The sequence below is a fragment of the Alosa sapidissima genome, chromosome 5, assembly GCF_018492685.1.
Source record: "Alosa sapidissima isolate fAloSap1 chromosome 5, fAloSap1.pri, whole genome shotgun sequence".
NCBI classification, from domain to species: domain Eukaryota; kingdom Metazoa; phylum Chordata; class Actinopteri; order Clupeiformes; family Clupeidae; genus Alosa; species Alosa sapidissima.
The window spans coordinates 25,386,476-25,412,954 of record NC_055961.1 but is presented as its reverse complement, the minus strand read 5'-3'; the positions used below and the strand labels follow the sequence as shown (position 1 = coordinate 25,412,954).

Below are 26,479 nucleotides of genomic sequence, written 5' to 3'. Positions count from 1 at the left end.
ACATATGTAGAGCAAAAGCGGTTTAAAATATGTTTGACAGGGCTATTCTCCTATTAGGCAAAGACAAACAAAAATTTCTTCTGCCTTTATGAGCTAGACTAGAAGTGAACCAACATATTTGCTTGTTCCTGTCATTAAAATGATGAGTCAACAGCCTCATTAACAGAGGACAAGTCAGTCAGTGTGTGATGTCAGTAGACACAGTCTTCTTAGGAAGTCTGTTTGTTTGCTCTTCTCCTCCTCCTCTTCCTCGTCAGTCAGTGAGTTGTCCGGCCGCGAGCTCGAGAGTGGGAGTGGCTCTGGAAGCATATGGCTGTAATTACGGAAGACTGCATTTGTTTGCTGGTATTCCCAGTGCCGGCGCAGGGGGAGTGCTCTAAGGGAATCTGCCCGTTCCCTGGAGACAGATGGCAGTCACGTGTTGCTCCGTCTACACCCCCCCAGCCCCCCCCCCCCCCAGCCCCTCCGCCCCCCCCCCTCTCCCACTGCGCCCTCCTCCCTTCTCTTTGTTCAGGCAGGGGAAGGCCTGCTTGTAAGTATGATGTAGGGCTGGAGAGTTTGGCGAGAGAGAAAAAAAAAGCCAACCCCTCCCATTGCTAAGTGCTGTTGGACAGGATTGATGTTCTTGGCTGCTGAGCTGATTCGGTCCTGTGCTTTTTGCCTTCGTGCTTGACAGCCGTATGGCATGCAGGGCGATGTTTGGGTGAATTGTGCTCTGATTTTTAAGGCTGTTTGGGTTAGAATCTGAAATATTTCTCTCCTCCCTATTAGTCTTATGAGTGGTGCTTTTTATAATTGTGCTTGTTATGCATTAATAAATAGCCTCGCTTGTCTGTGGAATGACAAAACACCAGTTATCATCATTTCATATCCTCAAAGTTATGAATGTAAAATACTACATTAATGTAGAATCTCTATGTGCACCTTCAGTGTGATGTGTGTAACAACTAGGAATTGAAATGTGTGTGTCTCACAGACCTCATAGAATTGGGTGGAACATATGTATCATATATAGTACATTGAAAATACATGCGCTTTCCTCAGCTCTGTTGGTACTCTCGAACTGTAACAAGGACACATTAGCCAGTGCGAGGACTCTGAATGCGGTTCATTCATTAGTGTGTTTACCTGTGGTAGATTAGAGGAAGTGAACCCACCGGTGATGCACAGATTCAGAGAGGTGCAGGAAATGTCATGTGCGTCATGAGTTGGAGCCTTTATCCCGCACCGTAGGCAGGGCAGTGATGCAAGATGAAGTGTCACAGGATGAATTGAATCTGGTGGTGGAGGGGAAGGGGTGTGTGTGTGTGTGTGTGTGTGTGTTTGTGTGTGTGTGTGTGTGTGTTTGTGTGTGTGTGTGTGTGTGTGTGGTGTGTCTTAGTATGAGGGTGGTGAATGAGCTGCTCATATTTGGCTGGTTCCTCTATTGCTTTCTTTTGAATCTGTTGATCTGTGAATATAGTTCAAGGAACTACACTTGGTGATTCAGAGTTGTCACAGTTATCATAACTGCTGAAATATCACACTGATGCCTTCTTTCCATTGAAGTACTCGGTCTCACATCAGAAACAGTCAGTGTTTATGTAGCATGGAGACATAAAGTCTTTTCCCTCCTCTTCTTCTCCTTCAGTGGTCAGCACAGGGGAATGTGAGCATAAACTCCCTGGGTGAGCCTGAGTACTGGCCAGCTCAGGGTGACTGGGCTCAGGGACTGTTTGATGTGAAGTCGATGTCAGTCTCCACCAGTGTGGAAATACTGAGAAGCCACAGAGGAAATAGGGAGGGAGAAAAACCATCAAATAAATAGTAACGTTAATGTTATATTAGTTATATATATTTATATGTTTATACGTTGTATGTTTATATAATGAACAGTTATATAATGACACCTTAATGCTCTCAATTGTCTCCACAATTGGCAAACACATAATCTTGCATCAAATAAGGAAGCATTGTGCAAGAGCAAGAGTGAAGGCTCCCACTGTCCAGATTCCGCTCAGCTCCCTATAGCAGGTTTCCTATAGCAAGTCCAGTGGGAACGGCCTGCCCACCTCGTACACTCCCTTGTAGGTCCCGGAGGAGACAGAAAGCAAACCCATAAATCTATCAGCTGAGCAGCTCTGGCCTCGAGTGGCACGCTCCATACGGAGGCCTGCTGGGGCCAAATCTGTTGTTGTTGTGTGGGAGTGCAGGCAACAGCTATCTGTGTGGGTGTATGTATATATAAAAAGCTGCAGAACACACTGACATTTCACAACCTGCGTGATCATTTTTTAGATTTGTGGGAATGTTTTTTTTTTTTTACATTTTGAGGAAATAAAGAACATTCCTCATTTGTTTTCTAGCTCTTTAGTTCAAGTTGACCCTCATCAGCTGTTGGCAATCAGCCATAGCACGTGTTACTCAGTCAGGTCCCCTTTCTACAGACCATGGCTTCTACCTCAGCCGGACAGAAACATATGTTGCTGAGTTTATTTGGCATGGCAGACCTAAATATATAACTGGACCGGGGTGTGGCTCTCAGAAGTGTTGTTAAGTGTCCCGTTGTCATAACAAATTTACAGTCTCTCCGTTTTTTTAACAATGGTGCTTGTTCGATTATGCTTTCAGGAAATACACCCATTTGCCTTAAGAACATACTGTACATAGGTTTAACTGCAGTATCTGGCGTTATGGGCCTGTGTTTATAGCTGTGTTGTATCATAGGAACACGTTGTTGTGGCGTACTCTGACAGGCCTGAGTGTGAGACTGTGCTCTAGTGTGTATTTATTCTGTACGTGATGCACACTGAGGCAGCAACTGTGTTGCTGTGTGGGGGGGGAATGCGGAGCCAGCGCCAGGCTGGACTGGGGCCTCTCCCATACAGCAACACACACCTGTGTGTTACGGCTGCTGTAATCATCAGGCTCTCAGCTGATGCTTTCAGGTCCAGTTTTACACATTACTGAGTACATTTGTGTGTGTGTGTGTGGTGTCCCAGGTGTGATTATTTTTTTTTTTGTCAGCTCTCTCTGCAGCTGGCATTGGAAAGCATAAAAAAGCAACTGAACTTTGAAAAGCAGAAAGGGGGGGGGGGGGGGGTGAACAGGGAGGGTGAGTGGCGCTGGCGTGGACGTAGGAAAAGAAACTACAGTGCAGCGCAGAGCAGTGGAAGCACCAATGGAAGAGGCCTGAACCCAGAAAGACCTGGAGGAGGAAAAAGAGGAGATCAAAAAAAAAAGAAAAAACTCACAGAAATGTTCCACTATGTCACTGGGCCTGTGGCAGTGGCCCTACAGCCCCTGCACTCACATGAGGAGGAGGAGGAGGAGAAGAAGAAGCGGAAAAAGAAAAGAAAAGAAAAGAAAAGAAAAGAAAAGAAAAGAAAGAAGAGACAGAAACAGAAAGAAAGAAAAGAAAGCATGCCAGCTGCTGTATCCAGTTCTAATCATTGGCAAAGCCTAGCAGGAATGTGTGAATCATGATGATGAAAGTGAAAAATACTCACTGGTGAATTGAGTTCAGTGTGTGTGTGTGTGTGTGTGTGTGTGTGTGTGTGTGTGTGTGTGTGTGTGTGTGTGGCTCCCTGTGAGGTTTCCAAATGTAATTTCGTCATGATGAGTCCCTCTCTCTCTTGTTCTGCCTTTGTGTTTAGATGGAACTTCTGGACAAGTTCCCTGTGGAAGGTGGACAGAAGGATCCAAAGCGCAGGATCATCCCTTTCTTACCAGGTAAGAACACACACACCTTATGCAGACACATGCATTCTCTCTCTCTCTCTCTCTCTCTCTCTCTCTCTCTCTCTCACACTCATACACACACACTCACACATTCATACACACACACACGTGCACACTACAGTTTGGAATGGGTTGTCCCTCGGTTCGTGCCATCAGGTTTCCCGTACTCCATAACACGAGAGGCCAGAAGGTTGTCACTGAGCGTCAGCTTTACCCCAAAGTCCCCCTTTCTGTCATGATGTCACTTTTTCCACCACAGCCAACTCTTTCTTTTCTTTTGTACCCCCCCCCCCCCCTCCCCTTCTCAACATGTGGAGAATTATGCACTGTCTGGCAGCATGAGCTGCCACCACTCTTGACAAATGCTCCTTAAAGATAATACTGACAGAGAGAGATAAGCTCCTATAGCCGTGGCCAGTGACTGGTCTTTGGAGTCCGTCTGGACGGTCCGGAGGTGGTGCGGGGTGGCTGGAGATGGACTTCACCTTGGAAAGCCCTGGTGGGGTCATAAGGGGAGGGAAACAGGAGGGGTGGGACTGGGCGAGGCAGACTGGGGGGTGTGGGTGTGAGTGAAGGCCTGGAACTCATTGAGGGATCACACACACACACACACACACACACACATATACACAGAGTTGCGCTTCTCAGCTGTGTTTGTTAAATGAACTCAGGATGTGTGCCGAGAGGCACTGGAATGGGTTTCCCAGATAGTCCCCCCCTCTCTCTCCCTCCCTCCCTCTCTCTCTCCCTCTCCTCTCTCCTTTCACTGTATGTTTTACTTGCCGTTTGATATTAAACAGGATTATTTATGCCTTCAGAGTAGAGAGAGGGTATGGCAATTTTCAAGAGGTTACGATCATTTTCTGGGGATATTTCTTTCATCAGTTTATACATAGTTTAAAAATAATCAAATCTATTTATAGTTTCATGTGGTTTAGCCCATCAAATATATTTTCAAACATTAAATGGATTATTTAGGACTACTGTTATTTCTTCATAAGTTCTGTGTATCCATTGAGAACCTATTAGCCGTATAATAGAGGGGCTTCAGATCTGTGTAAGTGTTTCTCTCTCTCATCAAGATGTTGGTCCAAGACGCTTTTTCAGGTGGTTCCCATTTGGATGCACCCCCTTGTCTGGGTCTCTGCCTTTCTCTGGCTTTCTCTGAGAGAGAGAGGAAGAGGGAGAGAGAGAGAGAGGGAGAGAGAGAGAGAGAGAGAGAGAGAGAGAGAGAGACGGAAAAAAGAGGAGAAAAACAATCCGTCCTACATTCCAGTTTCCAGCACAGGCCTGAATTCTGCTGGAGTGAGTGAAAAAGCTGCTGGTGAACTGGTTTACGCAGCAGATCGTTGTCTGTAAACCCAACCACATGCTTACCCACCCAGCACCGCCTGAGGAGGAATGGGGGCCAGCGCAGGCTGATCCGCTGCAAAACCAACCAGACTCGGAAGTGGCTTTATGGAGAGAGGTTTTGGATTGCTCTGACATCCGGTTTCTCTCTCTCTCTCTCTCACTTCTTTTCTCTCTCCTCTCTTACTCGTCCCTTTCTCTCTCCATCTGCACTTCTCCCTCTCTCTCTCTCCCTCTCTCTCTCTCTCTCTCCGTCCTTCTGTCTCTCTCCCCTCTCTCCACTGTCTCATTTGGCCTGCCTCGGAGGTCTGTGTGCACATCTGTGAAAAATGTCCATTCAGTGCATTCTGTCCAGCGTGACCGACCTCCAGTGTTTTTGAATACAAAGTGCTGAATGTGTGTCCTTCTGCAGTCCAGTCCACCCTTCTTGATCGCTTCTGCAACTCATCGCATTTACATTCACTCCCAGTCGCCATCACAAACCATTGGGCTTAAAAACTTGGCACAACAGGTCAAAGGAGAGCAATTTTGTTTTTGTTGGTTCATTTATTAGTGAGTTTGTTTTGCAGGAACTCTTTAGAACATTTCTCCCTGCGGGGACGTGAATCCTGCGCTCACGTTGTTTACCCCCCCCCCCCCCACCATTCATTTATGCTGTGGCTTGTGTAGGTGTTTTTTGTAGGTGTTTTTGTAGGCTTGCTCTCCGTGCCTCTGCTGCATCTGCAGCTTGTTGTGCTTGCCGTCCCCGTGTGTTCGACCGGGTGCCAGTGGCTGTCCGCGTGCCTGCCAGGTATGTGTCAGCCCCTTTTAACACCGCTCCCTAAGTACTGGCTGGACTCAACAAGGCAGCGGGGAGCCGGAGAATATCAGCTCAGCCCTCAGCCATAATTAAAAACAAAACGAAACGTGCCAGTTCTGCACATTCTTTCCCCCCTGAAGCCATTAGCCGGCTTTATGAGGACCTGTGGTCTGTGACGCGAGGAGTCTTCTCAGGTGGACTGGCAGAGAACAACAAATCAGAGCCTTGACACATCGGCGCTGTCGAGACTTTGGAGCCCTGAGGGCAAATCCTGTGTCCTGAGTCTGGCACTGTCAACAGTGTCGGGTAACAATCTGGCCTGTAGAAGACTGTGTTCACAGACTGCAAAACATGGCAGATCCTTAATATTTAAAGCAACAGATTAGATATCTAATTGTACTTCTGAAAGTACTTGGAATCCCATGAAAATGCTGTGCAATGTACATTGCTGTTCAGTGCCTTTCTTTGTACAATGTCCAATATATGTTGGTCTACTACTGTTGAAGAGCAGAGAATAGAGGACAACCATCGTCATAACACTATTAACAGGCTGACAAATTTGATTTGGAGTGTCCTTTTATGAGAATGAGTCAGCCTGATTGCCAGTCCTCGGGCCCAAGGTTTCCAGAAAAGCTCCCACCCCCCTTGAGTCAGCTATCAGCTGAGTGTCCCTTCAGTGTCCATGGAGACGGATCCACCTCAGGGTGTACTGTAGCTCACTCCCAGAAATAAATCTGGGCAACACTTTATTTGGGTAATCCACCTACAAAGATATTACACAGAAGGTCTTTTTGAAATTCAAGTTCAGTCGTTTCAGTTGTTCATGTTAACCAAGCCCAACCTCAAGTCTTAACAGTAACGATACACTGTAGCTGAGAGGGTTTCAACAAATAGTTTATGATCTTAGAATCTGTGGACCACTTATATTTGACCTTCCAAATGAAGTGGGATCCAAATCTATCTTTGGGCCGGAAGTGTTCCATACATGGGTCTAACCCAGTCCAGCTCTCTGGGTGGAGAGGCCCAGGCTCAGCACCCTCACATCACAGGGCCTGGGAGGATTCCTGTGCTGGAACTGAGGTCTGTGGCGAGGAGTGGTGTGAGTCAGCATGAACTTTGAGTGTCCTTTGGAGTAGGAGAGAACCAGCCACGTGGACAAACACTGATGAAGCATTACTTTTATTTCAAATTAGAAAATGTTGGCCACAGCAGGGTGAAACCAAGAACTCACAGAACTGACCTCACACTGCGCCTGAAAGTAGTGCACACACACACACACACACACACACACACACACACATATATATATACATACAATACATTCTATTTTGAATCTAAACGAAGATAGCCAATAGCCATATGTGATTATGTAGTGTGAAAACTTCTCGGAAAACTTCTGTACTACATAATAACATTATGACATTCATCTTTCATTCACATGAGGCCCATACAACATCACAATGAATTTGAAGATCATGCTAAAAGTTTGCTTGTAAAAATATAAATATGCAGGTTACAAACATACCTCTTTGATATTCTGGAGCTGTCAAAGAGGCTACGGAACCATGACTGCACGTTTCCGCTAATTAAGCTGCTCTGACAGGAGTAGCCTAATGTTAGCACATACATGTAGTTGCAGTTTTTTTTTACACTCCCAACACCGGCATATGTAACATGTTTAAAGACTAACTAAGGGGAAAGACATCAAATGTATTGAAGCATTTGAGAACACACAGGATACATTTGAAAGGAGAGTCCCTCAATGTTAGATTAGGCTGCAATTGCCGTTGTCCATGACCAGCATATGACCTGGCAGGGCCATGGCAAGCCATTTTAACATTTAAAGCTAAGGCAAGCCATCTGTACTAGAGAATTTTGAATGCAGAGGAAAGTTTGACATTGTTTGTGCATCCATGGCAAGTCATTTCTACATTTAAATTTATGGCAAGCCATCTGCAATTCGAATTATGCCTAGAAGCAATGAAGCTACAGATATTGATAATAAATTGAATATACAATTGAATTTCATGTTCCAATTTGTCTTATCAATCAAAAAAGCAATTTCATGCTTTCGACCATTGGTTTTAAAAACAAAGTACCAGTTCAGGCACCACTTTGGCACCGGCATCATTTTAAAAGTATCGATTTAGCACCGGTATCGGATAAAACCCAAACGATACCCAGCCCTACTCAGCAGTAGAGTCTGGGTCCCCAGAGTTGGCCGTCTGTCCCTGAGGTGGCAGAGTACGCACTGCGTGGCCTGATGGGAGTGCAGTTCCATGTCCTCCTGGCTCCAAGTGGGTTTCATTTTCCGTTCCAGATCTGCAGATTCCTGCACTTGCTGCTGCTGTGCTGACTCAGCATACGGCATCCGAGCCAAGGGGCCAAACTCCATACACACACACACACACACACACACACGCACACACACACTACATGCCCATACACAAACACACACCACAGCATGGACCCTGTGAACAGCCCACCATATGTAATGCTGTTATAATTATCAGCAAGTTTTTAGTGGTTTATATTTGCTTCACGTTGGGTTTGGCTATAACTGCTTCAGCTGTTCTCAACCAGATCGCTTCTCAGGTTTCACACAGTCCATTTTTTACATCGCTACTTTCTTATCTAAGGGATTTTTTTCCACTTGCTCAGACTGATGAAAGGCAGAAAGGCTAATCACGGGTGCCCCATTTCCTTTGGGTCATAAATCTTCAGGGATTTGATTAAGGGTATCCATTTCTCCTTATTGTCTCCTAGTGGGTGTTCCGGGCAGTTGGGGTCTATGATAAGAGCAGGGTATTTCTGTGATTAAAAATAAGGTAGTCATGTTATCACACACACACACAATTTGACCCTTCGTAGGGTTCGGCCGTGGCTGCTGGATGGTTTGAAAAGGTTAAAATTGTGTTTTGTGTTAATTATATGTTGAAGTGGACAGTGAAAGTGGACATCATTTGCTGTTTGATGTGTTAGTGTTGTAGCGGTTGCGTGAGATAAGAGAGGAAGTGAGGCCCTGAAGTTGAATTTTTTTGTGTGTATAAGTTTCGCTATGTAGAAATCAGATGGTGAAATGATAATTGTCTTCTCTCTCTCTTTGTGTGTGTGTGTGTGTGTGTGTGTGTGTGTGTGTGTGTGTGTGTGTGTGTGTGTGTGTGTTGCTTCCAGGAAAGATCCTGTTCAGAAGGAGTCACATCAGAGATGTTGCCATGAAAAGACTGAGGCCCATCAATGAGTACTGCAGGGTAAGTCACGTCTGGCCAAGCAACAGCCGCATACTACACACCGCATACTACACACCGCATACTACACACAGCATACTACACACAGCATACTACACACAGCATACTACACACCGCATACTACACACCGCATAATGCACACCGCATACTACACACTAGCATACTACACACTAGCATGATACTCTCTTGTCCTTAACACTCCACAGCCATTCTGCATTCTCTGTCTAGAATAAGATCCTCTCATATTGTTCTCTGTCTACAGGCTTAAGTGGCACAATAGCCATCCTGTTGATACACCACACATTTAAATTTAATTGCAGATTAAAGTTTCACCGACGCTCTCTCTCAGCCTCCATCTGCTCCCATTCTGTTGGAGGAGAGTGGCACTCCATGTGATCCAGCCACTCTAATTACTCATGACTCCCTCACTCGTCACCTATGCTTTTCTTGTGGGGCCCTGAAAAATTACAGTAAATTGCTGTAATGTCAGTAATCTTAAAGTAGAAGCTTACGAAATGGAGTAAATTTATGACAGAACAAGCATTTCTATAATATATTTAGAGAGGGAGAGAGAGAGGGAGAGAGAGAGAGAGGGAATAAAAGAGAGTGAAAGAGAGAAACTAAGTGGACAGAAAGAAAAGTGTGTTTTTCTTAAGCTGAGGCAGACGTTAAGCACCCACTGCTGGCTGACTGTAGGGGCTTGTTGAGGAGGGTAAGGGGGTTTTCACTGCGCTGAACTCGGCCCTGTCAGCATCTTAGTGCTCTTTTAAAGGCCTTCCCACCAGATAAACAGCCCTTTATGGCTTAGTGGAGTTTTTTTGCAAGCTGGCTAAATCATACTTATGTGTGTTCTCTCATACATCAGCTTATACTGTGAGGGCCATTCAATCGTAAATGAAAACATACATTTTAATATTATGGACCCAATTGAGGATGGACTGGAAAAGGCTTGAGTCTTATTTGAGCTCTCTCATTGATTTGATGAGTGGTTGGTATCACTTACTCAACAGATCAATACACACATACCAAACCCTCCCCACCTATGTATTACGATGTGAAGTTTAATTGCAATCCAGATACTGCTTAAATTTCAGTATTCTTCAAGTACTAGAAGAGACCACATGGATTGAGCAGTTTCAGATTTGAAAAATGATACATACTGTAACTGCTTCAGAAATCTCTGATATCTTCAGTCACAAGAATGTTGTCCTTGCTTTAAGCCATGGACATGTGTTATAGTACTTATACACAGTACATACTGTATGTACTGTCAATCATAAGTAGGTTGTCATAATTGTCTGTTTAGTTGTTAGTTTAACTGTCTGTGCCACCCATAGGCTGTATACAGTCAATGGTGTCACCATTATTGAGAGTATTTGTTAGTGTGCTGATGTTGTTCATCCCAATGGAGGTTGGAATTGTACCTTAGGGAAATGGTGCTGTTGATTCTCCTGAAGAGAAGTGGAAAAGAGTATATGTTTCATGCTGAGATCAGATACCAGAAGTGACAGATGGGACTTCTGGCTCATACCCAGCCCTCATGCGCACACCACCACGGCGTTGGTGGGAGCTAACGCCAGCACACGCTCAAAGCAGATCACACTCCAGATCAAACACCAAATTACCAGATATAAACCAGATACGTTCCAGATGCAAACTAGATCAAAGCCACATACCGTATCAGGATTTGAGAAGATTGTATTTGTCCCTTGAAAAAAATGCTGAATTAAGTACTAAAAATATATATACACAGACATACACACTCCAGATTCGGTCCACAGCCACTCCAGATCAGAACCAGATTAACACCAAGTTGCACCAAGTAACACCAGGTCCAGATCCAGGGCTTTAGTACTGTCTGAGTGTAGACTCTGTGTCTGCTCCGTTTGCGTAAACAAGCCTAATTTTGAGTGGCATTTCATTTGGCTGTACTGTGTTTGGGTTCTGTCAGTGGTGAGACGGGTGCTTTATCACTGGGGCCTCGGGGAGAGACTCTTTGAAACCTGAGTCTCTGGCTCTTTGATGGAGCTACTCACAGACAGACACACACACACACACACACACACACACACACACACACACACACACACACACGCGCAGAGAGAGAGCGTTGGCTCCACAGTCAACAGGATAGCCCTGAATAGGGATGTTAGGCCCTGAAATATGTTAACAGTGGCGACACTCACACACACACACACACACAGAGTTGACTCCACAGTCAACAGGATAGCCCTGAATAGAGGTGTTAGGCCCTGAAATATGTTTACAGTGGTGACATACACACACACACACACACACACACACACACACACACACACACACACACACACACACAGAGAGAAAGAGAGAGTTGATTCCACAGGCAACAGTAGGGAGAATAGAATAGAATAGAATAGAATAGAATAGAATAGAATAGAATAGGTCTTTATTGTCATTGTCACAGGTACAACGACATTTTAAATGCTCTCCAGTCAATGCATCATTCATTAAGTCTATAAAAATATAATCTAAGTGCTAGTGTTACTTAAAAAAGAATAAATAGAAACATATAACAGCATTAACAGCATTAGCAGCATACATAAACACACACAGTCATACACACCCAGTCATGGCATAAAAAATAGTATGAACACACTTCATTGCATAAAAACAGTAGTAAAAACAAACAACATCTACAGACATGCAGACTTTCATGTCTTCGCATTGATCCATTTCATATCAGATTCCATAAATAGCCCTAAATAGAGGTGTTCGGGTGTAAGGAAATATGTTAACAGTGGCAACTTGTCCAGGTCAACTGTCTTGTCTCAATAAGCTCTCAAACCTGGGTGTGAGCGGGGCAGGGGTGGGGATGGGGGGGGCGTCATTTTCCCCTTGTGGCCTTGTTGTTTTTGCTGGAAGTGCGGTTAAAGCTGCCCTATCATTCACCTCGGCCTGGAAGGAATCTCAGAGGCTGACACAAAACACACACACACACACACTTTTATGCTCTCTCACACACATACATGCACTCACTTATTCTCTCTCTCTCTCTCTCTCTCTCTCTCTTCTCACACACACAAACACACACACACACACACACAAAAACACACACACACACACACACACAAACAGAGACACATACCCACATGCTAAGACAAAATGAGTGTGAGAGAGCATAGGAAATAGAGACAGAGCAAGAGGAATAGGAAGAGAGATGAGAAAGAGAGAGAGAGAGAGGAAGAGAGACAATTAGGTTAATGCTGCCTCCTGTAAAGGGGCGGCCATAAAGCCCATTTGCAGTAATGTCCTGAGTCTCAGGAGGGAATACTAATGCAGGGGAAGGTCGCAGGCCACACTGGAGGAGCATAAATCTGCCCCCTGAACGGAGACGCATCAGCTGTGGGGACCACACAGGCCGGGTGGGGACCCTATCATCAGAGTGTCCCATCAGGACCGCGCGCTGGGGCTGTGTCCCTGGAGACAGACAGATAGACAGACGGACAGAGACATCAGCCACTGAGAGCATTTATGTGAGAAAGATGTAGTGGGTGGAGATACAGAAAGTGATAGAGTTTTGGAGGGTAAGGGAGAGAAAGGTAGATAGGGGACAGGGAAAAAGAAAGAGAGAGAAGGCATGAGGAGGGAAGAGAAGTAGGGAGGGAAAAAAGACATCAGTGAGGAAAGAAAGAAAGAAAGAAAGAAAGAAAGAGAGTGAGTGTGTGAGAGGGTGAGAGAGGAGGGAGGGGAGAGAGAGATATATGAGCAGGCAGGGATAATTGATGACACGCATTTTGAAGCCACAAAGGCTGAGGGGCTGAGGGTCAGGCGGAGGTCAACAGGCAAACCAAACACCTGCGGTAACTCACCCTGCTCACGCCAGCCACAGCAGGGGACAGGAAGAAACAACACCCAGCCCAGACATGGGCAACTCTGGGAACCATGGCGTTCAATTTCGATGACAAATGTTAAAACACACACACACACCACACACACACACACACACACACACACACACCACACACGCACACACACACGCACACACACACACACACACACACACACACACACACACACACACACACACACACAGATAGACACACAAACTCTCTCTATCTCTCTCTCTATCACACACACACATACACACAGACACAAACACTCAGATAGACACACACACACACAGACACAGACATAATCACACAAACATAAACTCTCTCTTTCACATACACACACACACACAAACAAACACCGAGTGACAAATGAAAACTCTGGCGTCTTGTTAGTGGCATTCATCTTGCTGTATTGGCCCGCGCTACATGCAGTTAATATAAACGAGGCAAGCTGCCTGGCCTGGTCCACAAGGGCACCTTGGACGTACCCTGGCCAAGTTGAAATGCCAGACAGGTTTGATGTAGTAATGCAGTTTTTGTATATGAGAGAGAGAGAGAGAGAGAGAGAGAGAGAGAGAGAGAGAGAGAGAGAGAGAGAGAGAAATTGACAAAAAAGAGAGAATGCAAAAGAGACATAATGCAAAGGACAGATAGAGAAAGGGACAGAGATGGAGAGAGATGAGTATGTGAGGTAGAGAGAGAGAGAGAGAGAGAGACTGAGAAAGTGTGTGTGTGAGAGAGAGCGAGAGAGAAAGACCCCGAGTCACTCCCCCTGTGCAAGGACAGAGCAGCAGCACTTAGCTTTATTAAAGACAAATGGCAGCTGGCCAGCCGGGGTGGATGACTGGGCGGAATATTTCATGTCTGCCACGGGTGTGCTCCAGCTTGCTTCCTCTGATAGCCACACACGGCGGCACTGTCACTGACACACGGCGGCACTGTCACTGGCCTTAAAGCTGAGTGTGATAAAGACAGAGAGAGGGAGAAAGAGAGAGAGTTCCATGGAGAGAGTGATACAGAGAGAGCAGGGGGAGGGGGGGGAGTAAAGAGAGACAGAGTTACTGTAGATAGAGATGGTGCGGGAGATGTTCAGACAGGTTGCCTTTCATCTTTGAGAAGGCTTAGCTGTCGGAGGGCATCTCTGTCGGTGGGCCCTGCGAGCTGCACAGATGGACCTCTGGGGGGGAGGAAGGTGCGAGGATGAAAAAGGATGACTGATGATGTGAGATCAGAGACAGACTAACTCATTAGCGCCACAGACGCCAGACCAGGGCCACTGACTGGTCTCAGATCAGAGAGGAGAAGAGAAGAGCAGAGCAGAGCGGAGAGAAGCACTGTAGCCCGAGAGAGACTCTTGAGTATGAGGCAGAGCACCACAGGTCGGGGGAAATGCTAATACTGCGCCTTTGAGAGCACTCTGAGCCAGACAGCCAACACCCAAAACACGTCAAACACACACACACACACACACACACACACACACACACACACACACACACACACACCACACACAAACAAACAAACACACACAAAACACACACACACACACACACACAGCCAGTGGAAAATGTGAGTTTCTATCCAGGGCAGTATTTGCTTGTTAAAGCCAAAATATTCAATTCAAAGTCAAGGCTTGTTTAGAAGAGTTCATGTTTTGGCTGCCACAAGTGAGACCAATTCAACTTGTAACAGTTGTAGGCTTGTAATCGTACACAATGTAATGACCATTACCATGCTAGTTTTATGATCACATGATGCTTAAATGTGTGGTTGGTACTGTTTGTGTCCAGGCACTCATCCAGCTACCGGTCTACATCTCCCAGTGCGAGGAAGTGCGTGTGTTCTTTGAGACTCGACCTGAGGACCTCAACCCCCCCTCTGAGTAAGTCTTAGTCCAGTAGACATGGACACTCTAGTGCCTGGTCTGTGTGGTGTAGCCTGTATGAAACACAGAAACTGGTGTTAATTAGCCCAGTGTGTTGTTCAGTGTTAAATGTTTGCTCAGTGTTCATTATTCCTTGAATATTTGAATAAATAACCAAAGTGTGGTGCATGAAGTTCATGCGCTGACTAGTATCCATGGCAATAATCGTGAACAGCAGCAAATTGTGAATACAAAGGAATACACTCACACACACACACACATACACACACACACACACACACACACACACACAGACACACGCACACACACACATACACAGAGTTTTCTTATTTTGTGGCTCCCGAGTGTCCCATGCGTGGGTGTACACTGGCCACTGACTCATTCTAGAAGGGCCTGGCTCTCATCTGTCCTCTGTGGCAGCACAATGGCACCAACAGTCTTATCCATAAGCTTGCAGTGCCATACAACTTCTGCCATTTTATCAGATGGAAATTCCACAAACAGTCCTCAGGGAGATATACACTGATCCCCTGATACACTTCCGTCTGTGGCCTTTTTAAGCACATTTTTAGCACATTTTAAGACCGTGAAAGACACTTGGCATGTTTAAATGAGAAAAACAAATGCTCGTAAACCACATTAGAGTGTCACTAGACAATGTGCAAATTAAAGAGCGTGCCAAGGCCGGGTCGTAAACGCGCCATGGTGCTTTCCTCCTCACCTGGGTGCAGTTTGGTGCCCTCCCGGGAATGTCTGCCCACCCTCAGCTGGGCAAAACCGCCCAGCTTGGCTCAGTACAGCGCCAGGTGCCAAGAGGCCCTGTGAGAAGAGGAGACCAGGGGAAAGGAATGTGTGTGTGTGTGGGGGGGGTGTGTGTTTGGGGGGGGGGGGGGGGGGGGTCACTATCCCACACACTTAAATATGTGGGATAAACAACACTGAATGGAGACTTGAGGGATGCTGTGATATAAAACAGAGATGTGTATGTATATAGAACTTAAATGAAGCAAAAGCAAAGAAAAGAAATGTTGTGTTGTGTTTGTGCTTGATGTAGCTTAAATGGCGGAGCAAAGCACTGCCACTACCAAGGGCACAGTTCTGTGTGTGTACACAAACTGATAATAAATATGTAGATCCTTCACCGTAAGTCATTTAGGATAAAAGCATCTGCTGAACAGAAAAAGAATGCAAATGTGAGCGCTGCTATGAGGCAGATTCTTGCCAGCAGAGTAATAATAATGTCGAGGTTGTCAGTGCTGGAAGCCTTCCCAGTCTCACAGGCTTATCAGTTAAGGCTTGTTGCTATGGACACACATACTCCTGAAGGAGGAGAAATGAACAGAGAACCTTGGTTTGTCCTTACTGAAACATTCCTTTTGTCTTCCTTATAATTAAGGCCTACATATTTAGCATTGTGCTATGTTGAGTGTGTTAGCTGTCTGTCTGGTGTGCTAGTGTGTGTGTTCTCCGTACATATCGGTGCAAGGCCCTGAGCGAGCTGCTCTGTGAGTTAGGATGATTGAATTAGCAGACAGGAGGCTAATGTTTCCCTCAGACCCAAGCTCTCAGGCTCTAGTTTGTTCCTCCCACAACTCTCGGTCATTTCATCTGAGATGAAAGATCCACAGTTAGAAGCAACACGGTTAGTGGACTAGAATCACGTGACTTGAACCATTCTAGAGGCCATTAATCTGACACCCAGGAATAAATCAACCAGTGAGGTTAAACCTGTAGGTCTTTAGGTCAGACGGAAAAGTCAGAAAAGTCAAAAAGTCTGTTGGAATGGTGATCCTATTGTCCAGGATGGTTGTGACCAGAATGATTGTGCAGACTGAACAGTTAACTTCTAAAATAGGAGACCATAGATTCTGGCTAAACAATTCCTCTGGCATGCAGGCAGCAGCGGCAATAACAACAATAAACTGTATTAGTCACTCCACAAAAACCCATCTGATGCAAGCAACAGTGATGAAGGCTTCTCTGCGCAGGCCTGTACTGTCATAATCAGTGGCGTGGGTTAGAAACTGAGTCATGGATGGCCCTCTCTGGGCACACTGAAATAGACCTATTTTCTCTGAAGTATGGCATCTGAATCCTCTTATTCAAATGGGACCTAAGTTCTGTGCTCGACTCTGGCTTTGGCAGACCAATAATTACTGGAGTTTCCACTTCAGCTTTGCATCCATGACCCAATTCACCGTTCTAGGCCTGGCTCTCGTATGTCTGTCTAATCTAAAGACAAGGCAGCATTTCAGATACCTGAACCTCTAATATCAGAGCCCAGTTCTACCAATACTACTTCATACCAAGATTTATATTTTACATGTCTTTATTTTTAACATTTAAAATGTAAAGATATTCCTGACAGTGGCTTTTACTGTCTGCATGTGTGCATGACATCATCCTATGGAATGGATGTAAACAGGTTGCACAAATGTAAAATGCAAGTCTGGTGTAACCTTTCTTTTGATCAGATCAACCAGCATTACCAAAGTTTGACTATTCATTTGCAGAATAAATAGAAATATGAATATGGAGAAGTGGACTTGATAGTGGCCTGGAGGAAGTGACAGATAGCGTATGAGGGAGAGAGAAGAGACCTTGGAGATACAGTATGGCAGAGAGGGAAAGTGGGACAAACTGACTGGGAGTGGTGGATGAGAGAGAGAGAGAGAGACAGAGAGAGAGATCCTGGGGAGAGACGGACTTGTGTGCAGGTATTTCACTCACTCGCTCTCTCGGACTCGGCCTGGTTGGGTTGGGTGTGGCCGGGCCACAGAGGCCTGGGCAGCTGGGCCTTGGATCAGAGCAAGCCCATGAAACTGATGGAGTATCACTGAGCTAATGGATTAAACAGACTCGGCGTGGACCTTGTGTGTATGTGAGTGTGTGTGTGACGGAGAGAGAGAGAGAGAGAGAGAGAGAGAGAGAGTTTGTGTTGCTACAGTTAGTGACTAAGTGTGTGTGGCTATTTTGAGAGTGAGAGTGTGTCTGTGAGTGTGTGTGTGTGTGTGTGTGTGTGTGTGTGTGTGTGTGTGTGTGTGTGTGTGTGTGTGTGTGTGTGTGAGTGTGAGTGTGAGTGTGTGCCTCTTACTCCAGAATGTGATTCTTTCAGCCATTTCCATCCGGATGCATTTATGTTCAATTCAATCAGATCTCTTCATATCCTCACATATTATCACGATAATCGAATTCTCACTGAGAAGAAGAAAAAAAATATTATCATGATAATAGGGTTGACGTATTACCCAGATTCAGCTGACACTATAGTCAATATGAACATATGTATGCAGTTAGTATGATATATTTCACGTCCAACTGTGGACATTCAAACATTTATGAATTGAATGGATTGGGTATCAGGCATGTCTGGGAGGACAGTCTGAACTGTTGTGTGATGTACAGCCTCCTCTAACTGTAGACCCAAAGGGGGTAAAAGCGCAAAGTCATTGCACACTACCAGGCACACAGACACCTCTGGTATTGCAGGGTACACTCCTGGTGTTTTATGTGCTCTATCAAAATATCACAAGAGGTCTTTTTTTTCTAACATTGTGTCTTTCTCTCCCTTTCTCCTTTCATCTCTCTCTCTCTCTCTCTCTCTCTCTCTTTCGCTCTACCTCCTCCTACACACACACACACACACACACACACACACACACACACACACACACACACACACTACACTACACTACTTGTATTTTACAGAGAGCCTGTTGGAAAAAAGAAGTCAGGTAAGAAAAGTTTCATTTTTATGTGCATGCTAGTGGTTTCAGATATATAATGGCTCATATGACACTGTACAACTGGAAAATATTAATATGCAGTAGCCCTTCATATGGTACTCATATACAGTGCTATGTAAATCATTTTAAAATTGCCACATGCTCTATGGCTGGAGTGCCACCTAGCTGTAATTCCTCTAATTTACAGTTAGTCTCTATGACGATGGTGGCTCCACCATCTACAAGACCTTTAAAAGTCAGAATAGCATATTTTTAGCATCTGAGATATTTCCATTTTGCATTGACTTGCATCTTTTGACTTGTTCATGTAGCCTTGCCCACCTCTCCTCTGCCTCTATCAAATGCCTTCCTCATACTTGCTCTCGTCATTTTTTCCCTTCATCAGGCATTGTGGAGAGAGCAGCTTCTTTCATAAAGAGAGGTAGTAGTGGACTCCTGTTTGGCTGTGTGTGTGTGAGTGTGTTAGTGTGCCTGTGTGCCTGTGCGTCTGTGTGTGCGTGTGTACTGTATGTATGTGTGTGTGTGTGTGTGTGTGTGTGTGTGTATGTATGTATGTATGTATGTATGTGTGATTTCCAGGTAGATGGAGGGGAAGAATTTCCAAAACACTGTAGGCCTGCTAGTACGAGGTTGAGAGACCTGGGGCCCTAATTTAAGACACAGGCAAAGTCCAGCATCAAGCAACGAGCAAAGTTGTCTCACGCATGAACTAAAGCCACCATGAGGCATGTGGAGACACACACCCCAGCATTTCACACACACACACACACACACACACACACACACACACACACACACACACACACACACACACACACACACACCCCTCTTTGTGCTTAGGAATTTGCTCATTGTATTTAATTAGCAAATAATTTTTTCCCAAGATCACTTTGCCCTTTATTTAACTTAGGGCCCCTTGGGTTTGTGGCTGGAAGGGGACTTGGGGTTCTTGGTGGTGGTCATGGCGACAGCGATGAGGGTGGTGGTGGTGGCGGCGGTGGTGGTGGTGCTGGTTGCTGTATGGTCTTGCGGAGACAGACGTAACAGATAGTACACACCATGATGGACAAACTATTGTTGAATTCTGAGACTCTGAGAGCTCACACAGCCGAGGCCGACTCTCCTCCTAAGACCCGGCCATAACTTGGCAAATGCACAAGTCATCATTGCTGTTTTCCATTTGAATCATCTGGTATGAGGTGTTGGATCACCCCATTCCATCTGTATGTAGACTATATACACAATCAATTCCTATTTGGTTGTCCCCAGACATATACTGTAATAGACGTCTGGCTCCGTGAGACCCAGTGTGAAGTGCATGCCTTGATTCCAGCAGCAGATTGTCATGCAGACAGTGATTCTCCTAGTTCCTGAGCTATCACAGAGTTCACCAAATTATCTGGTGATTGCTCATGATTCGCTCTTTGTAAGTGTTTTGTCTTTGATTTATTTACTGTACAGTAGTGGAGGTTTGGTAATCAGACATCCCTCCAACTATCTTGAAAGACCACAGAAAAAGCAACATGTTCACTGATGTCACCAGTCTCGGCAAAGTTAGCTTGCTGCTTGTGTCCAGCTTTACAGCTCATCGCTCATTTAACCTGAGAAATCCCCAAGGGAATGGCCGTTAACCTCTTTGAACCATGAAGCATTGTCTGTGTATGTGTGTCTGTGTCTGTGTCTGTGTGTGTGTGTGTGTGTCTGTGTGTGTCTGTGTGTGTCTGTGTGTGTGTGTGTGTGTGTGTGGCGTATTTTACTGGGACCGCTTTGGCAGAAATGGTTTGGCACATCCCATGCTGGAACTGTTTGCTAGAATAACTCCATAACTCCAGCTGAGTCATAAGAACTCTGAGCTTTTTTGTTGTAGCTCTGAAAGAGAATGGCAAACACAGAGTACATCAGGGACAGGAATGGGGTTTGCTAAGAAAACCAACCTTGTGTGAAATAACTTTTTAGTACTTATTACTGTTGTAATAAGTAGTTGTAGTAACTATGCAGGTAATTATTAGTAATAATAGATAAGTTAACTTACAGTAGTAACTATGCAAGAAATTATTATTAGTAGTAATAATAAATAAATAGTAGTAGTAGTAGTAGTAGTAGTAGTAGTAGTAGAAGTAAGTAATACGTATGAATTGTATTTAATAATGAAAGTATTTAGTATTTATTTTTACTTTTCGTGTGTGTGTGTGCGTGTGTGTGCATGTGTGTGTGTGTGTGTGTGTGTGTCTGTCTCTGTCTGTGTCTGTGTCTGTGTCTGTCTCTGTCTGTGTCTGTATCTGTCTGTGTGTCTGTGTCTATGTATGTGTGTGTAACCAGGCTCTTGCCATTGAGTGGCATAGCATAACACAAAACAACCACACCTCCCAGGCCCATGCTGTTCATGTTTTCATGATTCAGTAAAGACCCCTGGCTTTGTAGACCAAGGGATTTTTGTTCTGATACAATCTCCGTGCACCTCATTGGAACAGCCCACGGGTTGTGTTGTTGTTGCTGTTGTTGTTGTTGTTGCTGTTGTTCACCAGAGTCAGTGTAAAATCATTGAATCATCCATGTGGTACTGGCTATCTGCCACTCCATCCACCCCCTGACCTCCATGTTTCCCTAGACAACAGTCTGCACAACAGGATGAGGAGGTTGTGTGGCCTGGGCTTCTGGACAGGGGCGTCTGTAACCACTGATCCGTCATTGTTATAATAGTTCATTTCATGTTCCCTAGGTGTTGTTTTCATGTTGCCTAGTCGTTATTTGTGTCCCTGTCTCTGTAGCAGCAGTGCGGATGACTCTGCCATCTCTTCTCTCTTCCCTCTTAACTGCTGAGCAGTCAAGCCTCTCTCTCTCTCTTCCTTTTTTCTTTCTTTTATCAGTGTTTCTTCCACTCTGTCTGTCTCTCTCTCCCTGTATTACTGTCTCTTTTTCTCTCTTGGTGTCTACCTCTTACCCTGTCTCTCTCTCTCTCTCTCTCTCTCTATTTATCTCTCTCTTTCTCTCTGTCTCTGGCTGTCTCTCTTTTTCACTCACGCATTTTGCCAGGGCTCTAATCACCGCAGCTCTCGCCCTGCCTCTCACTCACTGGTTGTTTTGGGTATGGGGAGGAGGAGGAGGAGGAGGGGAGGAGGAGGAGGAGGAGCGGGAGGAGGAGGAGGAGGAGGAGGGGAGGAGGAGGAGGGGGATGGACTCCTCAGGCTAGTCAGAGGGCTGTGATGTACCTGTGTGATCCCTGTCCCCCTGCAGGAGGAGACTCTAGTGGAGCAGATGGGCTGGTTCTGGACCAGTATGTGGCCGTCACCGACTACGAGAAGCAGGAGAGCTCAGAGATCAGCCTGCATGTGGGCCAGGTGGTGGAGGTCATTGAGAAGAATGAGTCTGGTAATGAACACACACACACACACACACACACACACACATAAAGAAAAATGAGTCTAACAATGAATAAGAACATTTTAGATGAGAAGAAGTATGGGTTGGTTCTATTGAAATAAATGATTGTAGTCTGCACAGTTCATGGGTACATTCTAGACTAGAAGGGAGGTAGACAGAAGAAGATATGGTAAAAGAGAAAGACATTTGCTAAACATATCAATTCATCAGTTATATCTGACTATTCATTTTAATGTGCGTGTGTGTGTGTGTGTGTGTAGGATGGTGGTTCGTGAGCTCAGAGGATGCCCAAGGTTGGGTCCCGGCCACCTGTCTGGAGGCACAGGATGACCCTGATGATTTCTCTATGCCTGGAGAAGAAGGTAACCTCTCACTTTTCACCTTAGCTGCTACCTGGTTTTATCATTGAGAAAAACAAAAGAAAACAAATTCTTCAAGCAAACAATGACAAAAATGCAAATGCACTACATCCTTTTATTATAAATATTTACATATTTGTCATATAAAAAACAACACAAAAATATATCTAGCTGTTATATGTATACGTTTTTGTTCCTGTGACATACTTGTGAGTGCTGGAGAGATTGATTTGCTGTGCTGTGTTGCTGACCTGGCTGTGGCCACTGTCCTCTGCTGTCAGTGCGCCGGAGGTACTGGTCACTGCCCAGGCACGTGGGCCGCCGACGAACGTTAGGGGATCTGCTCAGCACAGGCTGGGGGCAAGGTCGAGAGCACACCTTCTTTTTCTTCCTTGTGTGTTTGCGTGTGTATGTATGCATGTATGTTTGCATCTGCGTATGTGCGTGTATGCATGTATGTGTGCATGTGTACGTACTGTATGAATGTATGTGTGTGTGCATGTGTTCCTGTCTGAACTTTGTGTGTGTGTGTGTGTGTGTGTGTGTGTGTGTGTGTGTGTGTGTGTGTGTGTGTGTGTGTTTCTGTTGTGTGCATGCTCAGCGTTCCAATGATTGAGCATGCAGAGAATCAGGCATTGCCATGTTTGTTGCATGCCAGCGATATGTCAGCATGAGAAGTCCTGAAATGGATTGATTTACTGTTAGAGACTGTTGGTCAGTTGGTTGGGTTTTCCCTTATAAACATGGCATGTTGTCAATAAGTATGATTCATATGTTACCCCATCAGAATACACATAACTCGTTCCATGTAGTATTTGTTTTCATTTTCATCTTAATTCATTACAGACTGTGTAGAATCAGCTCATGCAAGATCACACAACTGGATCTTCTCTAATTTATCAGTCATAGATTATCTCTGTCTTTATGCATCCTGACAATGTTAATGTTACCTTGGTCAGCTGTTCAGTGTTGTCTTGTAGTTGTAGTATTGTGAAGTGTCTGCATGAGTGTCTACTTTCTCTGTGTGTAACTGTCTTGTCTGGGCACTTGTACAGTATAGGACACGGTTTTATGATGGAGCAGTGAGATGTTTATCAATAGTCATGTGCATTGTAAGGAGTCTTTGTTTGCATGCGATTGTTTTCATTTAGATCTAAACTCTGCAAAAGAGCTAACAAGCTAACAAACAATATTCAGTACTATTATGAAGTACTGTTTACGGTTACAAAAACTACATATTGCACTTTTATCATGACAGTATCTTTAGACAGACCGCTTTAGTGAAACTGAAGAAGAGCTGATTCAGAATGATTCAGGAGGGTTATAGGGGACTGTGATGATCACAGTACAGCCAATCAGCAGGAACTGTACAGACATGTAACACATATGTACAAATAATGTTCTCCTGGATCCCATGGCTTTTTTGCATGCTGGACTATCTATCATAGGTCACAGTGTGGTTACATTCTTAGGTCCAGTGGTTGTAATCAGCCTCTAAGCCTCAAGCATGCGTTCAATGCACAGTAATACTGTGCAATATTTTATAAACATGTCTTCAATATCAATATCAATATCACCGTTCGTATAGCATTGCTTTTTTAATTACAAAAACCACATCTAAACATTTTATCACCACAGTACAGTGTGTATGTACGTACGGATATGTAGTTCTCATGCAATGTGCCCATGCAATGTAGGGTTGTTTAAGTTTTGAAAAAACTACAGTGACTAAAGACAAAAATGTCTGATAACATCAGGCACATAATTCTTCTGTGTTTTAAGCCCTGTATAAAACACAAACAGTATCTACCTTGCACAATTAGACCTGTTCTCTGTGATCTGGAACAACTGACTCCAGGCATCTGTAGACACCAGACGGCTTCTGCAGCAGCTGTTCTGTGTCACCAACACCTGCCCTGCCAAGTCCTCTGTGCAGATAGACATCTGTCCAGGATAGCGTTCCCATCACTATTCAAGAACTGCTCATTATCACCTCCTGTTATCCGTTTTAAAGGGTTTTTTTGGCCAGGATGATACTGAGATCGAGATCAAGATTAGGCTGGAAGAAGCTTTGATGTTGAAAAGGATGCTTGCAAGGCCCCTGGCATTGATGTGGATGAGATAAAGTAACAGTAACTCAAGTTCTCTTGAGGTGACCGATAAAGCAGAAAGTTGGAAAGCGGCGGTAGTTTTCAGGATATGCTGGATATTGCATCTTCAGATTGGTTATTTTGTTCTATATTCACATTTGCAAGCTGCTTTCGGTCTCAAATATTTGCAGTGTTGTGTGAGTATTTAATCGTTTGTGCTGTTGCGTCTTATGTGAATACACACGTTTCTGTCAAAGACAAAGGCGACCAATATTGTTTTTCAGTATGCGTTATTAAGAGAACATCCAAACCTAAAGCGTTTTGTGATCTATCCACTGACAGTCTAATTTCCTTTTTTGGAATGAGTTCATCAGGCAACAAGTATTGTTTTTCATAATTTGTCACGCATGATGATTTGTCACATCTTTGTGGATATCATGTAGAATTGTTTTTTTTTTTTGTTTTTTTGATTATCTGAGCTTCTACAATAGGTAAGAAGTTATACTCCACATTATGAATACTCAGACATAGCACTACATATTGCAAAGCATGTGGCACATTCCAAAGACACTAGTAGGATTTAGATAAAACTGATATCAGGCTCTGTTTATGCTTCGACTTCCTCAGAGGAGAAGTATTCTGTGATCTACCCGTACGCGGCCCGAGATCAAGACGAGATTGACCTGGAGAGGGGCATGATTGTGGAGGTCATCCAGAAGAATCTGGAGGGATGGTGGAAGATCAGGTACAAAAATGAGAGCAGGATGTTCAAAAGACATGACGCCTTTCAAACGCGATATCAAAGTACCTTAAGATCTGTATGGTGATGTACAGCAGAAAGGGTTCATATTTGAGGGCAGTGACATGGCATTTGCTTGTCCTGTCTGTGTCCATCCAAATAATGCTATGCTTGAAGTGAATGGCTATTTTAGTGGAATCATAGCTATCAAGGACAGCCACTCACTTATATTCATGCCCAGGTTGGCAACAAATACAAGCAATTCAGAGCATATGAGCTGGTTGGTGATAATCCTCAGTCTCTCTAACATTAGGATACAATGATGATATCAACATCTAAATGCCACTTTATTGCCCTCAAATTGTTGACCTGAGGCAGTTATGTTTGCACTGTGTTGTGTGTTAGTGGCTCCAGTGGCAGCAACTCAGACCTCAACTTCTGTGTGTGTGTGTGTGTGTGTGTGTGTGTGTGTGTGTGTCTGTTTGTCTGTTTGTAGGTACCAGGGGAAGGAGGGCTGGGCCCCCGCCTCCTACCTGAAGAAGGCCGACATTCTGAGCCAGAAGATAGCCGCTGGGGTGGCAGCACATGTCAGCACCAACGACCTGGAGGGCGTCTCCAAGCAGCAGAAGGATCAGAACAAGGAGAACCAACAAGGCTTCTCTCCGTTCCCAGAGAAGAACAAGCACAGTAAGCATGGAACCTCATGCACGGAACCACACTGGAGTTCTGAGAAACTCCCTAAAATTCACTAACAGCTGTCTAAAATCTTGAGTTTTTATGATCAAGTGCATAAAACTTTTGACGATCTGCAGTGGTAATATTTCCCAAATGTTAATTTGTTCCAGAAGCAGGCCAAAGACAGAGACCACCACCACGTCGTGATCTCACCATCGTAAGCAACTTCTTCAAATACAAGCTTTTTCTATCAGAATATCAGATATTTAAACCTGAAATGTGTACTGGCATTGGGTAATGGTACAGTTTAAGTATTACTTGCTTATGGTGTATATTCTCCGTCCCTGTCACTGCAGCCTCGGGGGCAGAACCTACCCAAGCCACCAGTGCCTCCGCAGGTGGAAGAGGAGTATTACACCATTGCAGACTTCCAGACCACAATCCCAGACGGCATCAGCTTCCAGGCAGGCATCAAAGTGGAGGTGAGGAAAAAAGACTTAAGCTTGTTTTTAAAGGTTCAGACTTCATTTGGATATACTGAGGTGTAAATTTTTAATTACATTTGAAATGAATTTTATATTATATAGGAAAAAGGGGGGACATAATTGCCTGGAAGTA

At 44.7% G+C, this 26,479-nt stretch overlaps 1 protein-coding gene across 4 annotated transcripts in view; it reads left to right on the top strand.

Moving 5' to 3' along the window:
* Positions 1-26,479, top strand: part of sh3pxd2b (SH3 and PX domains 2B) — a 36,808-nt gene that overhangs the window by 5,700 nt on the left and 4,629 nt on the right. Inside the window, exons 3-14 of one of the 4 annotated variants that reach the window (XM_042093855.1) lie at positions 3,636-3,711; positions 9,044-9,120; positions 14,777-14,868; positions 18,580-18,605; positions 19,003-19,038; positions 21,852-21,986; positions 22,259-22,360; positions 22,639-22,722; positions 25,075-25,192; positions 25,683-25,873; positions 26,032-26,078; positions 26,218-26,343. In XM_042093855.1, coding sequence (XP_041949789.1) covers positions 3,636-3,711; positions 9,044-9,120; positions 14,777-14,868; positions 18,580-18,605; positions 19,003-19,038; positions 21,852-21,986; positions 22,259-22,360; positions 22,639-22,722; positions 25,075-25,192; positions 25,683-25,873; positions 26,032-26,078; positions 26,218-26,343 — 1,110 coding nt within the window. The remainder of the gene's footprint in view (positions 1-3,635; positions 3,712-9,043; positions 9,121-14,776; positions 14,869-18,579; positions 18,606-19,002; positions 19,039-21,851; positions 21,987-22,258; positions 22,361-22,638; positions 22,723-25,074; positions 25,193-25,682; positions 25,874-26,031; positions 26,079-26,217; positions 26,344-26,479) is intronic. The other 3 variants (XM_042093856.1, XM_042093857.1, XM_042093858.1) reach the window with 3 other exon arrangements.